At 55.4% G+C, this 13,447-nt stretch overlaps 6 protein-coding genes across 6 annotated transcripts; 3 read left to right on the top strand and 3 right to left on the bottom strand.

Moving 5' to 3' along the window:
- Window positions 1–2,605: 2,605 nt before the first annotated feature.
- GLOTRDRAFT_140583 (uncharacterized protein) lies at window positions 2,606–3,333 on the top strand. The gene is made up of 3 exons (XM_007871160.1): window positions 2,606–2,653; window positions 2,706–2,829; window positions 2,927–3,333. Exons 1-3 carry the CDS (start codon window positions 2,633–2,635, stop codon window positions 3,058–3,060), a joined length of 279 nt encoding a protein of 92 aa, XP_007869351.1. The 5' UTR covers window positions 2,606–2,632; the 3' UTR covers window positions 3,061–3,333.
- Window positions 3,334–3,411: 78 nt separating this feature from the next.
- Window positions 3,412–4,118, top strand: GLOTRDRAFT_122840 (uncharacterized protein; the record flags this gene model as incomplete). Its single annotated transcript, XM_007871161.1, has 4 exons — window positions 3,412–3,483; window positions 3,542–3,662; window positions 3,715–3,900; window positions 3,975–4,118. The coding sequence occupies 3 exons, from the start codon at window positions 3,412–3,414 to the stop codon at window positions 3,825–3,827; spliced, it is 306 nt and encodes a 101-aa protein (XP_007869352.1). The 3' UTR covers window positions 3,828–3,900; window positions 3,975–4,118.
- A 116-nt stretch (window positions 4,119–4,234) lies between these two features.
- On the top strand, window positions 4,235–4,976 carry GLOTRDRAFT_140585 (uncharacterized protein; the record flags this gene model as incomplete). Its single annotated transcript, XM_007871162.1, has 3 exons — window positions 4,235–4,288; window positions 4,344–4,464; window positions 4,520–4,976. 3 exons carry the CDS (start codon window positions 4,235–4,237, stop codon window positions 4,861–4,863), a joined length of 519 nt encoding a protein of 172 aa, XP_007869353.1. The 3' UTR covers window positions 4,864–4,976.
- A 555-nt stretch (window positions 4,977–5,531) lies between these two features.
- GLOTRDRAFT_140586 (amino acid transporter) lies at window positions 5,532–7,693 on the bottom strand (the record flags this gene model as incomplete). Its single annotated transcript, XM_007871163.1, has 10 exons — window positions 5,532–5,738; window positions 5,800–5,902; window positions 5,963–6,498; window positions 6,560–6,657; window positions 6,713–6,805; window positions 6,868–7,062; window positions 7,125–7,283; window positions 7,343–7,416; window positions 7,473–7,487; window positions 7,539–7,693. The coding sequence occupies 10 exons, from the start codon at window positions 7,691–7,693 to the stop codon at window positions 5,532–5,534; spliced, it is 1,635 nt and encodes a 544-aa protein (XP_007869354.1).
- Window positions 7,694–8,251: 558 nt separating this feature from the next.
- Window positions 8,252–10,236, bottom strand: GLOTRDRAFT_112188 (uncharacterized protein). Its single transcript, XM_007871164.1, has 5 exons — window positions 10,211–10,236; window positions 10,103–10,160; window positions 9,248–10,046; window positions 8,617–9,191; window positions 8,252–8,545 (listed from the first exon to the last, which is right to left on the bottom strand). Exons 3-4 carry the CDS (start codon window positions 9,965–9,967, stop codon window positions 8,637–8,639), a joined length of 1,275 nt encoding a protein of 424 aa, XP_007869355.1. The 5' UTR covers window positions 9,968–10,046; window positions 10,103–10,160; window positions 10,211–10,236; the 3' UTR covers window positions 8,252–8,545; window positions 8,617–8,636.
- Window positions 10,237–10,848: 612 nt separating this feature from the next.
- On the bottom strand, window positions 10,849–13,025 carry GLOTRDRAFT_95824 (FAD/NAD P-binding domain-containing protein; the record flags this gene model as incomplete). The annotated part of the gene is made up of 14 exons (XM_007871165.1): window positions 10,849–10,998; window positions 11,061–11,240; window positions 11,293–11,301; window positions 11,364–11,453; window positions 11,511–11,595; window positions 11,672–11,769; window positions 11,892–11,953; window positions 12,013–12,069; window positions 12,108–12,273; window positions 12,336–12,411; window positions 12,473–12,507; window positions 12,566–12,707; window positions 12,777–12,815; window positions 12,868–13,025. 14 exons carry the CDS (start codon window positions 13,023–13,025, stop codon window positions 10,849–10,851), a joined length of 1,347 nt encoding a protein of 448 aa, XP_007869356.1.
- Between the last annotated feature and the right edge of the window lie 422 nt (window positions 13,026–13,447).

Consider the following 13,447-nt stretch of genomic DNA (forward strand, 5'->3'; position numbering starts at 1 on the left):
CAGGGACTCGCAGACGACACGAGACGGCTCGAAAGGCTTCAGAGAATGCATGAAATGTATATTCTACAACTACACTAAGGGCTGTAAATCGTTATACTCTGCCCCCACCTGTATGCCTAGCTACCCTCCCTCTCGATGGGTCTTTGCCGCACATTTGCCGATACCCGAAAAGGGTATATTTGGCGCGGACAAACAACGCGCGCGGAAATGCGATGTTCAGTTTCTTATGCAAGGCACTGTATCAGGTAGCTTTACTGCGCCCCCGTGCAAACACGTACAAATATACCATATCCAGAAGAATATCACGTGATGCCGGCAAACGCGGGCTTCCCGCCGCCGCGCGCGTGTCCGGCCACTTAGAGTATCTTCAAGTCTGGACTAAGAGGGTCATATAGATGGAGCAAAATAAATTTTCATTGAAATCTATATAGCTGTGATACATGTGGCTGACAAGGTAGATATAAAAGCCAACAGTAAGGAAAGGTAATAAACCCTAACCCTAAAAGCACAAATCCAAAAATGTGCACAGTAGGAATTGAACTTTAGACGTCCTGTGCTAAATGCATGCCGCATAACCACTACACTAAAGAAGCAATGCATGTCTTACACGTTAAAAATATATGATGGCAATGTAAATGGCGCTTACTTAATACGGCTGGGTCCAGTTATTTTTAGTGACGCGGCCGGAGGGGTCGGAGGTCACATGATATTTTTCTCGAAAAGGTAATATTTGGTCATGTTTACGCGGGGGCGCAATAGCAAAGACGCACTGAATCCGTAACGCCACAAGCCCTCAGTCACGCTATTGATGGCGGCTTACTATGTAAGGAAGGAAAGTGGCTAAACACGGAAGGTACTGATGGCAAGTATATGATGGCATGATACGCGAACGTTTACCGAGGCTAAGCGAGCCTTTAGAGGCGAGCGCGAGTCTGAAGAGGACCCCTGATAATCAGTATCGAGGCTTTATTTTAGATGCCCAAAATTCAGCGTCTTTGTCCGCGCCAAATTTCCCGATTCTACGCCCTTTTGTCCGCGAAAAATCAGGTGCCAGCTCGATTTGCCTTCCATATTTGGGAATTGTGGCGTGGGTAACGCTCAAATCTTCCCGCGCTCGGCGTATGCCGAGAAATCCTGCCCAAAATGGGCAGGTGATGTCCGCGGGAAAAATAAGGGTTGGCCGCCGCTTTTGCTACTTCGCCCTCCGATAAACACGACCAAACACGCCCATATCAGGCAGGTAAATCACGTGATCCGGGCCTCCGGCGTCGACTACCAAATTGAGAAGCACCCTTTACACTAATGTAAATTTGCCTTGCTGTACAATACATAATTACTAAATACTGCCGAGTCTTTATTCCTTCGTAGTCTAATGGTTAAAGTGTTAGTGATTTGTGTTGTGGACGAGAGTTCAAGGCCCGGCGGGGCATTTTACATTTATATATCTTTTTCTGTCTTCCATTGTCGAAAGTCCATCAGAGCACGCTCATTTCTCTTAGATGTAGAGCAGTAATTTTTTAAATAGTTTATTTCTCCTCCCTAGAGCTCATTTGTAGTCACTATTTACTTAGGACTGCTATACGCGGGAAAGCCCTCAGGCGGCGCCGGCGGCGCGGGAGGTCACCTGACTTACCTACCGCATTAGGTGTTGTTTGGTTGTGTTGATCGGAGGGCGAAGTAAGTCCAACTGTTGGCCGCTGGGCTCCCAAAATCGGTCGCTTTGTCTGCGAAAAATCAGGCCTGAGGGGTCTCAGATGGCCAACTTTTGTCCGCGTTTCCACAAAGCCTCGATACTGATAATCAGGGGTCCTGTCTGAAGAGGGGTAGACTCGCGACCAGTCCTGTACGCAATGCACACGCCTTCCTTTTTTGGTTTCGGAGTGATGGAAGGCGTGAGCTTGCGAACGGACTGGTGACAACGGACAGTCACATAGCGGGGTCACAACTTTCCCCGCCAAGCGTGACTCCGACTTAGAAAAATTTGCCCCCTCAGACGTACAAAATCGTCTCTGGCACACATTGTTCAATGATGTTTTTGAAGTGAATGGAGTTGACTGGAATAGGTGAGAAAAGAGAATTTTCTCCTTGAGTCAGTCCAAATTCATCAAAATTTGACCTATGTCAAATGAATCTATGGCCTTCAAAACCTACAATGGTGTAAATCTCCCAAGGCATGATTTTTCTGAGTTATGAGGCTCTCAAATCACGAAGTCCCACTCATAGTTGGCGCGTGTCACGCGCATCCCGCCAAAAGGGCGACCGTAGTTCCCAGCCGCTTCGCGGTGTAGCGAGTATTACGAGCGGAGCTTGAATTGCGAAGTGGCTGGTATCGAGCCTAGAAGAGGGGGGTCGGACCCCCTTGACAAAATAAAGTTTGCGTCAACTCGACGACCACCATCAAAATTGGCGAGCGTGACAAGCCGGCATCTCGGCTGATGCATTTAGAGTCGAATCTAGGATAGAAAACGACTCTAAATGCTTACGGAGAGTCATCCACTGTCGCCGCTACACTTGCCATTATTAGAGACGAGCTACTCGAGTGCCCAGTAACTACCGCGTCCAGTCACGTGCTCTCGGGCACCTCCGGGCACTCGTCCCCCGAACTCACTCTCCCCTACCATCGACATCGAACATGAACACCCCGCAAAGTATGGTAAGCCCCCTCCCCTTCCCGTCCCTAGTCGTGCTGACGGTGCGATGGGCAGGCGCTGGGCTGGGGCGTGCTGGTGCTCGGCGCGGGCGCTAGCTTCTACTACGCGAAGAAGGGGATCGACGCAAGGAGACGGGCGCAGGCGGTGAGCGGGGACCGGCCGGTGGAGAAGCTGGACTGTGCGTGTCTCCTCCCTACCCCCTTCCCTTGCGTCCCGTTGTTTTCGTTGTCGCGAAGGTGTATCGAGAACGCACGCTCACACTTTGCGTGGTGCAGGGCAGCAGCGCATCGCGCAGCAAGAAGCGGCTGCGGTGAGCGCGGCGACGGGGGAGAACTCGTCTGGTGTGAACACGTCGCCGGGGCTCGCGGAGGGGATTGCGAGGAGCAGGGGCGGGAAGCGGGATTCATAGGGCTGAGCGGAGGGGTTGGGTTGGGTGTGCGGGATGGGGTTCGGGACGGGGCGTATGCGCACGAAAAGTACATGGGTCGACTCGTAGATTGGTTTCTCGTATAATGGTATGGATCGATTTACTGGAGCTCATCAGTGGCAAACGTAGCGCCACAGGCAAAGCGCGCGCTGGAGCCGGACGTCATTCGACGACATTGAAGCCTGACTTGGCGCCTGACGTCACCACACTTACTCCTACTACATTATATACCACAGCTATGTGATCATGGAGTGCACGAGCATACGCTACCACCGACGACCCTGCCACTAATCCTCTAACCGCACACGCATATACTCACCTCGGAGCGAAATCATGAGCGGCACAGGCAGCACTGGCACGCAGTCCGTGCCCCCTGGGCCCCGCGGGCGCGGCGGGGGCAGCAAGGTGCGCAGCGTCTCCCCTGCTTCCCGTCCCCCGTAACTCCCTCCTGTACGTATTACAGACGCTATGGGGCGGCATTGCAGTCGTCGCTGCGGGCGGCCTCGCGTTCTACTACTCGCTCGCGTCGCACCAGGAGAGCAAGGAGCAGCGCGACCCGTCCACGGGCGGGCAGGTGCCTACGTGTGAGTGCCACCATTTTCGGACTGGGTGGTACGGTGCTGATGGGACGCGCAGGGGAGTATCGTATCCAGCAGGCGCAGGCGCCGCCGACGGGGCCCGCGGAGAACCCGGCGACGCTGAGGAGCCAGGAACGGGAGAAGGAGCCGCCGAAGGGAGAGAAGACGTAGTCGGCCGAAGACGTGGGGGTCAGCAGGGCGGGATGTGAATCGCGCTAGCCACACGACCGCACCTGTGAAGGATGTATGTATCCCATCCATACAACGCGTGTAATCCCGCGCGATGTAAACCGCCTGTCTTACCAACGTCGAGGATAGTGTGTACTCCCTTCCCGCTCGCAGCCAATCACGTTTAGCCATCCCGGAATAGAAAGGCACCTACTGAATGCAGCCACGATCGCGATCCTGGCCTGCGATCCCAGCGCGGACGCCGTCATTCCGAGGATGCGCCAGCCACCCCCGTCGACGGCTCGCGGGAGCCACAAGTCAGCCACCCGCCGAGCAGGCGATATAAACCGCTCGCAGGCTCGACGGCTCTCAGCAAACTTGACCTCCTCCCACTGCCATCAGTATACGCTATGAGCCACTACATCCCCGTCAACACCCGCGGCGCGCCGCCCAAGCAAGGCAGGGTGCGTCTGTCTTTTCCTTCAGTCGTCGCCATGCTAATTCATAACCCGCGCACAGGTCCTCGCAGGCGGCATCGCCATCGTCTCCGCCGGCCTCGGGCTCTTCTACCTCAACCTCCACCGGCGGCACATGAACAAGGAGCGCAACGACCCCGTCTACCCCGGCGCCTGGCCCACCTGTACGTCTCCCCCTCCCCTCTCCTCCCCCACCCACTAACCGCCATTTTAATCCAGGGCAATTCCGCCTCCGCCAAGCCGCCTACATCCCCGACGCCCCCCTGCACGCCGGCACCATGACGCTCAAAGCCTCGCGCATCGAGCCGCGCGCCGCCCCGCTCGCCGCGCCCGCGCAGGAGCACAACGGCGGGCACTCGGTCATCCCTAAAGAGCGCACCCCGGCCCCGGCGTTCGACGAGAACGGGGAGCGCCTCCAGCTCAATCCTCGGCGCGCGCACCAGATCGCGGAGCCCGCGCCGCAGAGGGACAGGGGGGATGGAAGGCCGTATACGAAGGCGAGCGATATGCATGATGTGGGGATGAGGCGGGGGAAGGACCATCAGAGGGGGGTGGTGCATTGACTTTTGGTTACGTTCTAGGGGGCCTGTAGGATATGATGTGGTTGCGTACAAGTGTATCATGTAGCATTGGAGGCATGTAACTTTATTATGTTGTACGATATACGAGGGCTGGTTTTGCATTATTACGGGCGAAAGCACCTCTGCGAGTGAATTACATCGCGGCAGCGACAGCTTACCATCGTACCACGTACAGAAAGTGCTTGGAACGTCTGTCTATGCCTTGCCAAACTGTCCCTCCGGCGCATTCGAACGTCTCTGTGAACTGCACTGTCAACAGTCATATAGCGAGGTCAGAATATCCCGCAGTACTTTGTATCCGGGACGATTCCAGACCAGCATCCTCTCCGTCCTCTCCTCTAACCTGTAGGTACGGGAAGAAAGGAAACCTACCCAAAAATCAGCTGAAGGACGCACGTCGCAATCGAGGCTGTCCCTGAATCTAGAGCACACCACATCTTTTCACCGCAATTGTGGTCAGACACGCTGTTATTCAACCATCCCGACAGCGGCGCGAGAAAAATCGCTCGGACCAGACCGGCGTGCGGTACGGCTCCGCGCCCGAGTAGACATGCACGAAAGCCGCCGCGAGTCGGGGACGCCGTTCTCCCTCGAAGGAAGCGAGATTGCACACTGGCACGCCTCGCGTTGAATCATGGGACATACATACATCAAGCTCCCCGGACAACAACACGCACGCCCTCCCCCTCCTCCCTCTTCTTCGCGCCACCAGCCGTAGCGAACTCCCCGCTCCCGAGCTTCTCCGGCTCCACCAGGTGCAGGTCCGGGCCCTCGAACGTCCGCCGGCCCTGGCACACCCAGAACACGCCCGCGACGAGCAGGATGAACACCAGGATGCACGACGTGTAGTTCATATTCTGCGGGGACGCAAAGCGTGAGTGCACGGGTCACGGGAGACGGGAAGGATGCAGGCTTTACCGAGGCGGTGACGGGGCTGAGGGTCGGTATCAGCATCGTCGCGCTGATGAACGCGAGGAAGACCGACGCGGCGACGTTCGTGGGCCACCCCCAGCGGCCCAGCCTGCGGGGACATTCCTGTCAACTTTCGCAGCGCCGCCTTAACACACACACACAAACTCACTTGAACGGCCGCGATTCGTCCAACTCCCGCCCCTTGACCATCAGCGCGACGATCGGCAGCAGGTACGCCAGGTCGAAGCCGATAGTCGCCAGCGAGATGATCGTGTAGAACAGCGTCGACGAGCCGATGTACAGCACCAGCATCACGACCTCGATGAGCGCAGAGACAATCAGCGCGTTGGTGGGCACCAGCCGCCGCTGGTCGACGCGCCGGAACACGCGCGGGAACGGGAACGCGCCGTCGCGCGCGAACGCGTACACGGTGCGCGACGTCGCCATGAGCATCGAGTTCGACGCGAGCAGCGCGCACGAGGTGGGCAGCAGCGCGAGGACGATGCCGCCCGGCCGCGAGTGCGTGCTCAGATAGGCGAGCGCGAGGAAGGGCGAGCCGATTTCGGACGCGAGGATATCGTCGATGCGCGTCAGGCAGAAGAGGAGGGGGATGATGACGACGAGGCCGGAGAGAGTGCCCGTGAGGACTGTCACGATTAGTGCTTTTGGGACGTTTTTGGCTGGCTCGACCATTTCTTCAGACATCTGCGGATGAGCAATTCGTAGAGTGTTCAGAGTCGCAAATGGCCCGGAAGGAGTCACTTACGTGGGTTACAGAATCATATCCGATCATAGTAAAGGCGCTCTGTAACAGACCCAAGATGAAGACGAGCGCATGGGATGACCATCCGGTATTGTTGATATCTGGAGGATAGCGACGTGAGTATTTCGAGCGCACAGCGGGTATATGAGCGCTGACAAGCTGTGAACGCAAATTCCGCGGTCTGCTTCGGTTGCACGGTTGCTAATAGGGTGATGATACAAGTGAGAACTCCCAAGATATTAAAGGCCACTGCGCAGCGGACGGACGTCAGTGTGAGCGAACTGGATCAGAGAGGAATACCGCGAGCTCACGTAGAATAGTGTTAAGTTTAGCAAGGTATTGATTTGCGAAGATGTTCGCGAAGACTGACAGGGCGAGCCAGAAGAAACATATTAGGACGAGGTGCCAAGGCGCGGCAACGTATTCTGGGTGGTATAGTGATGCCGCAGCTGTGAAGGTGAAGGCGGACTGAAAGACAGCCGACGCCCCAAAGGCCCATTGGCCCGCTGTAGAGGGAAAGAACAGTGATATTAGCCACGGATTTCGCCCGAGATGTACAACACCATACCAAGGTTCAACCACCCGGTCAGGTAGGATAGCTGTCTCCTCCATCGCGGAGATGATATACGATAGATCCAATACGACGGACCACCTGCTGAAGGGAATGCGGAGCACAGCTCTCCTAACGAGAACGCGACGAATATCGTGAATGTGCAGACAATGATCCCTGGTTAGACAGCCATCAGTTACACCACCAAACGAGACGAACATGCGAGATGAACGTACATCCCCAAAACAGTGCCTGTGGACCGCCACTGTTCAGTGGCGCTACAAGCGTAAGGAAGATGGCAGATGGAGGGCTGTTGTTTAGGCATCATTGAGCTCGGTGATCATCTCGAGAACTACTGGGGCCTACGTTAGTGTCATGTACCTACGAGCCCATCAGCAGTAGTTTCTAGCGAACATAAACCGTCAAACTGACCCCATGGCTGTCAGCGCGAGCAGGGAGAAGTGTCTTCTGAACTCCTGCTTGTACCCCAAGCGCTCCGTCTCATCATGAACCCCTTCCTGTTCCGAGCCTGGATACATCGAGTCGAAGACGCTCTTCCCATTCTTGACAGAGGAAACGTCGGCCATGTCGCGCGGTTACGAGGGACCGGGGTGCAGAAACTTGAAGAGGGAGCAACACCAAGGCACGGAGTCTCTAACTCCATAAATATGAACATAAGGAAGATAGGAAGAACTGAAGAGGTAACTGCAGAAGTCACAAGCGACAGGACTCGGAGCGCCTTTGCTTCTCGGCTAGATGACTCTTGAGATAACGAGATGCTGCGCGGAAGCGCTCCTCCCGAGTGTCCGTCGGCATCTGAAGTCGTCTGAATCTATGTTTTCGTTCTTTCTCCTCCGTTGTAGGAGAAGATGCGTTGGCTCGCATGCGAGAATTATCACCTGTAGTATTATTGTCTTCAGCGGTCGTTGTTCTAGGGCTCGTGGACAAAGAACGTAATCAACCCAACGTCTCCCATTGCCGGCGGAGAGATTCAAACGAGAGACCGGGGAGATAAGGTCGACGTCGCAAGCGAGACCGATCGATCACATTTCAATCCAAAGTCCACATCGGAGCTCCTCGGTCGAAGCGCAGGCACCCGAAAACTCAAGATTCAGACAACTTGAACGTGGAAAGCATGTACGAGTCGATGAGCATGGCTGTCACTACGTATTCCTAACAACAGCGACGGACGTAAGGAGAATTCTGAATCAGCGAGGAAAGCGGAGGCAAATAAATACGGTAGACACGGGGGGAAGGAAGGGAATATTACGGAGAAGTGTAAAGCGTATGGCCCGAAGAACGGCTGGGCAGTCGTTATTCCAGCCCGAGAAGAATGTTTAGAATACAGAGCGATGTTCAGTCCGATCAAACAAGCAACCCGAGAATGAACACGAAGGTGAAGGTATAAACAGCCGCAAATGTTCAAGCATCAACCCAATCTGAAACGTAGCGTAAAGAGATCAGCACAAGATGAAGGACGGACGAGGCCAGGCACTTCAAAGCGTCTCACCTGACTGGTACTCCCAACGGTCATAAAAGAGACATCACGACGGCGACGCTCAGAAGAGCGACGCCTGCCGTGTACCCCCTCGCCGTCCCACGGAACTGCTTCGCGCCATTGACCAGCGCCACGTAGTCCGACCCGCAGGTCTTCTGCGCAAACTGTGCCGCACTCTCATAATTCTGCTGCAGCGCCGTCAGATTGCCCCTTGCCTGGTCGTACAGACCCAACAGCGTCTTCGTGCATGCATCGCATGTCGGCGTGCTGCTGTTCGACACCTTGTATCCCAGGGGCAGGTTGTAGAAATACAAGTCCGACGGGTTCGTGTTCCGGATGGCGTCGATGAAGCAGTACGTATTTGCCGTCGCATCGGTCTGGCACGCCGCGGTCCGCATGAGGGTGTACGCCTCCAAGCCTGTCACGGCGTCAATGACCGCCTGAAAGTTGTTGGAAATCTCCTTCGAGCAATTGGACTTTAGCTGGCCGAGATACGAGGCCATGTTGGCCGCACAGGTTTCCTCGTCGATGGTGGTGTTGCACGTGCCCCATATGATCGCATTCATCGCGGTGACGTTCTCCTGTGCCTGTTCGAAAATGATACGATGAGAACTGTCAAGTACCTCGCCCTGACCAAACGCACCTCGCTGAAAGCGTACGAATTCTGCAAAAGCAGCGAGAACGGCCGGCACGACCGAAAGTCCTCCGCCTGCAGCATGTTCAGGAAGAACGCCTGGCACCCCTGCGTCGAAAAGTTCTGCTCGAGGTTGTCAAACGGCTGCGGGAACGGCGTCGGCAGCACCGGTGTCTGCGCGGGGACAGTCGGCACGTTCGCCACGACCGTCGTGCTTGTCGGCGTGCTGCCGCTGCTCACCACGCTGGCGGACAGCGACCCCGAGAGCGCGGCGGACGGGACGGAGGCGGCAGTGGACGCGCTGAACGACGACACCTGCTGTCCCTGTTGCGGCTCGGGTTCGCGCCGCTGGTGCCCTGTGCGGTGCTCGTGAAACTTCCAATCTGTGAGCGAGTCCGCCCAGCTGTCATAGTCTGACGGCCTGTATCCGGAGAAGACGTCGAGCGCGGCGGGGTGCGAGAGGTAGCGGGTGGAAGCGGTGATGAGGATCAGGACGGCGGGGACGAGGAGGATCGTCCAGCGTGTGCGGCGCGCGGTCTTCAGCTTGGCATGGTGGGTGCTGCACGAGGGGATGTGCTGGTGTGAAGACGATCGCGAGGGAGTCGGCGGAGGTGATGGGGACGGGGATGGGGACGGGGACGGGACGGTTAACGAAGAGGATGACGAGGGCGCACTCTCCAACGGGGGCCGTTGGGCGAACGGGAGGGGGGAAGGGGGAGGCGTGAACATTACCGGCGTGCGATACAAAAGAACGTGGTGTGGAAAGAGTGGACGGGGCTCGTCGCGGGACGCTCAAGCACCAGCTGTCCTGCTCGTGTATTTACATCAGATTTGAACGCTGTCTGATGCTGAGAGATTGCTCACAAGTTCGATGGGCAGTCAAGGATGAAACGCCTGGTCAAGTTCTGAATGCTGATTGCGCCTTTCCCCCCGACGTGAGCGAGGACCCTATATGATTCTGAAAGCGCTCACCGTCAACGATCGACACTGTCACTATCCTGCGAGGTATTGGTACCAAAGAGGAAAAGATGATGAGCTGGACTCACGCAAACGCTTTGACGCCCTTCCCTGGCCTGAGAAGGAGAACTGGATATGGCGTCCACTACGTTCCCCTCATCGCCCGTTCCAGGCCTCCCCCTGCATCACTGGCATCTCCGGTACCGCCGTCCACTTACCGCCGGTTCCTGGAATTTCGTGGGTACCTGTTGCCGGTTTCATGTTTTATGGGCGGGATCGACCGACACTGGCGGTGTTGTTGGACGTCGGCGTCGACGTCGACACCGACAGCCTGAGTGCCGGCGACATCTGCGCCAACCAATCCGGTCGCGGCTATGCCATCGTGTTTGCTGATAGATGCCCTGCCGCCCATCGTCGCCCTTCATTGCTAGCAGTTGCTAGCGCGCCCTGAACGCCAAGGTTTCCAGAAAACTCGGATGCATGTGCCTGTATGAATCCACACCGCGAGAAGTGAACTTCAGCCACGAGCACCTAATCTGATTTTTCCTTGAGCAAACGTTAACGCTTTTATTGCTCTGCTTCGGTGAAGTATAGGTAGTTTGACCTTTGCCGAACTGCTACATATTGACATTGTGAACATCACCCGGTAAAGTCTAATGCACCACACCCTCTGCTTTCAACCACTCCACAGCCTCCTTCAAGTCCGCCTCCAAGTCATGCTCCCAGATCCACCTGTATCGCTCCCGCAAGTTCTCCCCGATCTTATCCCAGTCGTTGCCAAGAGGGGACTCCATCTCATACACCTGCGCCGTTTTTCACATTACTTCCTTAACTTTAAAGGAGCGGAAGGCAAGTGACAGCGTACCTCGCCTGTGCGGAGAGCCCACACCTGCTGCTTCGCCGCACGGGGCAGGCGGAATTTCTCGTACGCCAGTAAAAACTTGTCGATATTCTCAGCCGTACATCCCGGCAGCCGGAGCAGAGATGCGAGGATGTATGCATCTTCAGTGGCTTGGCCCGCACCAGCGCCGTTGTGGGGAAGACTCTAACCGTTACAGTAAGATCTGTTTTTTGCATTAATTGGCAGGAAAACTGACCGCATGGGCCTATAGGAAGAGAGGGTCAACATCATCAACTAGAGGGAATGAAGGAAAAAGAAGGTACGCACGGAGTCGCCAAGGAGGGTGACCCTCCCTACGGTCCACTTGTCGAGCGGGACGAGCTCGTGCAAGGCCCAGCGCTCCGGTTTCTCAATTAACTACAGACGGACAGGATCTTTGGTCGTCTGTAGTCATCATAGGCAAGGGAGACGTACGTCTAGATAGTCCAGGACATCCTTGTCCCATCCGGCGAAGTCAGCCTTCATTTGGTCCTTAGTCACGGGTACGACCCAGGGTCCGCTACGTTATTGCAAGGCAAAGGATTCAATGTTCAGAAAAACAATAATGAGATAGAAGAAAAAACAGGGAGACCCACGAATTCCATACGCGCTGGTCCTCGGGGGCGGTGCGGTCAGATACGAAGGCGACCAGGTTGAGGATGGTGCCCTGTTCGATCGGGAAGGTCAAGATGTGCTGTGGAGACGGGATATCAGTATCTATCAGGGAAGTACAGTACGGGAGCCGGGGGGGGGGGGAGGGGTTCGCGCGAATAGGTTGACCTTTTGCGGCCCAAGCCACATCCTCGGCACACGGACCCTTTCGCCCGTCCTCTCAATAGCCTTATCAAGAGGCAATAGGCCGCGGTACGCATACGTCCCTAATGCCCATTCTCAATACCTTTCGTCCAATAATGCTGATCCAGTGGGTCAAGCGCACCTGTATACCTGACGACTGCGTCTACTCGCGTTGTCACGTCGTAACCATACGTTAGACCTGGATAATGAAAGTAATGAATAGAGCAGAGAACTGACTGAGGCCAATACTGCCTCTGACGGCACTCTTTACACCATCGCATCCGATACAGACGTCAACCTCGAAGGTGCGTCCAGATTCGGTTGTCTCGGAGGGGTAGTCCGGATGAGGCTGGTGAGGCGGAGTCGTGTGGATGAGGACCTTGTTACCCGGGAGATTTTCGACCTAAAGAATGAAAATAGAATGTGAGGAAGCGAAATGAGGTGAGAGCTTCAGCAGCCAAGTACCTTATTGACTCTACTAGCAAAGTGGGTGGTCACTGTCTTAGGAAGGAGCGGTAGAAGTGACTCCAAGAAACGAGCTCTAGATCATATCACCTACTATTACCCATATATGAAGGCTGACTATTTACGGAGACACGTACCGATGCACAGAGCTGTTCTTGCCAGTGGTCCTGACCTGTCATGTCGCACTCAACAAAGCAAGGTCCGCTGCAAATTTAAGGATATAGACGCACCTCCGTAATCTCTTCCTGGGTATCCCACTTTGTGAATCGGAACCACAGGCCGTTATGTTCCTCGATTGTGGCGACCGACTCGTAGTTAGCAAGAATGGGCGTGCTGAGATCACTTGAAAGGCGTTCGAGGGCTTGCAATGAACTTCCCAAAGTTTTATCAGTGCTCCGGGATGAGGAAGAGTGCGCCACCAGTAGAAGTACTGGAACGTACTTGGGACCCAACGCTATGCCAGCGCCGATTTCTGCGAACCTACAGAGGATGTTAATCTCCCAATAACAAAGGAGTCGCATAATTGACGCACTTCGGGGCTTGCTCAAAGAGGTGGATGGTATATCCAATCCTGCCTAGAGCTATGGCTGTAACTACACCGCCGATGCCGCCTCCTACGATGCCAATGGTGATGGAGGACTTGGAGGCGTCAAGGGGGGCGAGATACGCTTCGGTGTTAGGCGCAGACATGGTATAGTTCAGTTTCTTTCTTCGTAGGACTTGAGGATGCTAGTCATGAGATTGACTCGCTGGGATATTTATACTCGAATAGAGCGCTTAATCACTATAACAGCGGATGGCAATGTAAAGTGGGCAGAAAGCGTTTTGTCAGAAGAAGTTACTTACTGGGCCGCGGCGCCACGGACTGTTGCGGCATGCGTGGTTCTCGAGGGAATTATGACATATATCTGAAGGTGCATCATGGCGAAGTAAGAATCATAAAGCTTCCCGCAAGTCGGCCGCCTTCCATGGCCGATTCCGTGGGTTTAAACGATTCGGATTGGGAAAAGGTATCGCAGTACACGAACCACGCGCTCGCTAATACAGTAAGCACGGATTTGTGGTATGTTTCGCCACATAAGTCTTTCCCGACGATGCTGCCTTTTGCGGAC

Source organism: Gloeophyllum trabeum (assembly GCF_000344685.1).
Source record: "Gloeophyllum trabeum ATCC 11539 unplaced genomic scaffold GLOTRscaffold_00013, whole genome shotgun sequence".
In the NCBI taxonomy this organism is placed as follows: Eukaryota; Fungi; Basidiomycota; class Agaricomycetes; order Gloeophyllales; family Gloeophyllaceae; genus Gloeophyllum; species Gloeophyllum trabeum.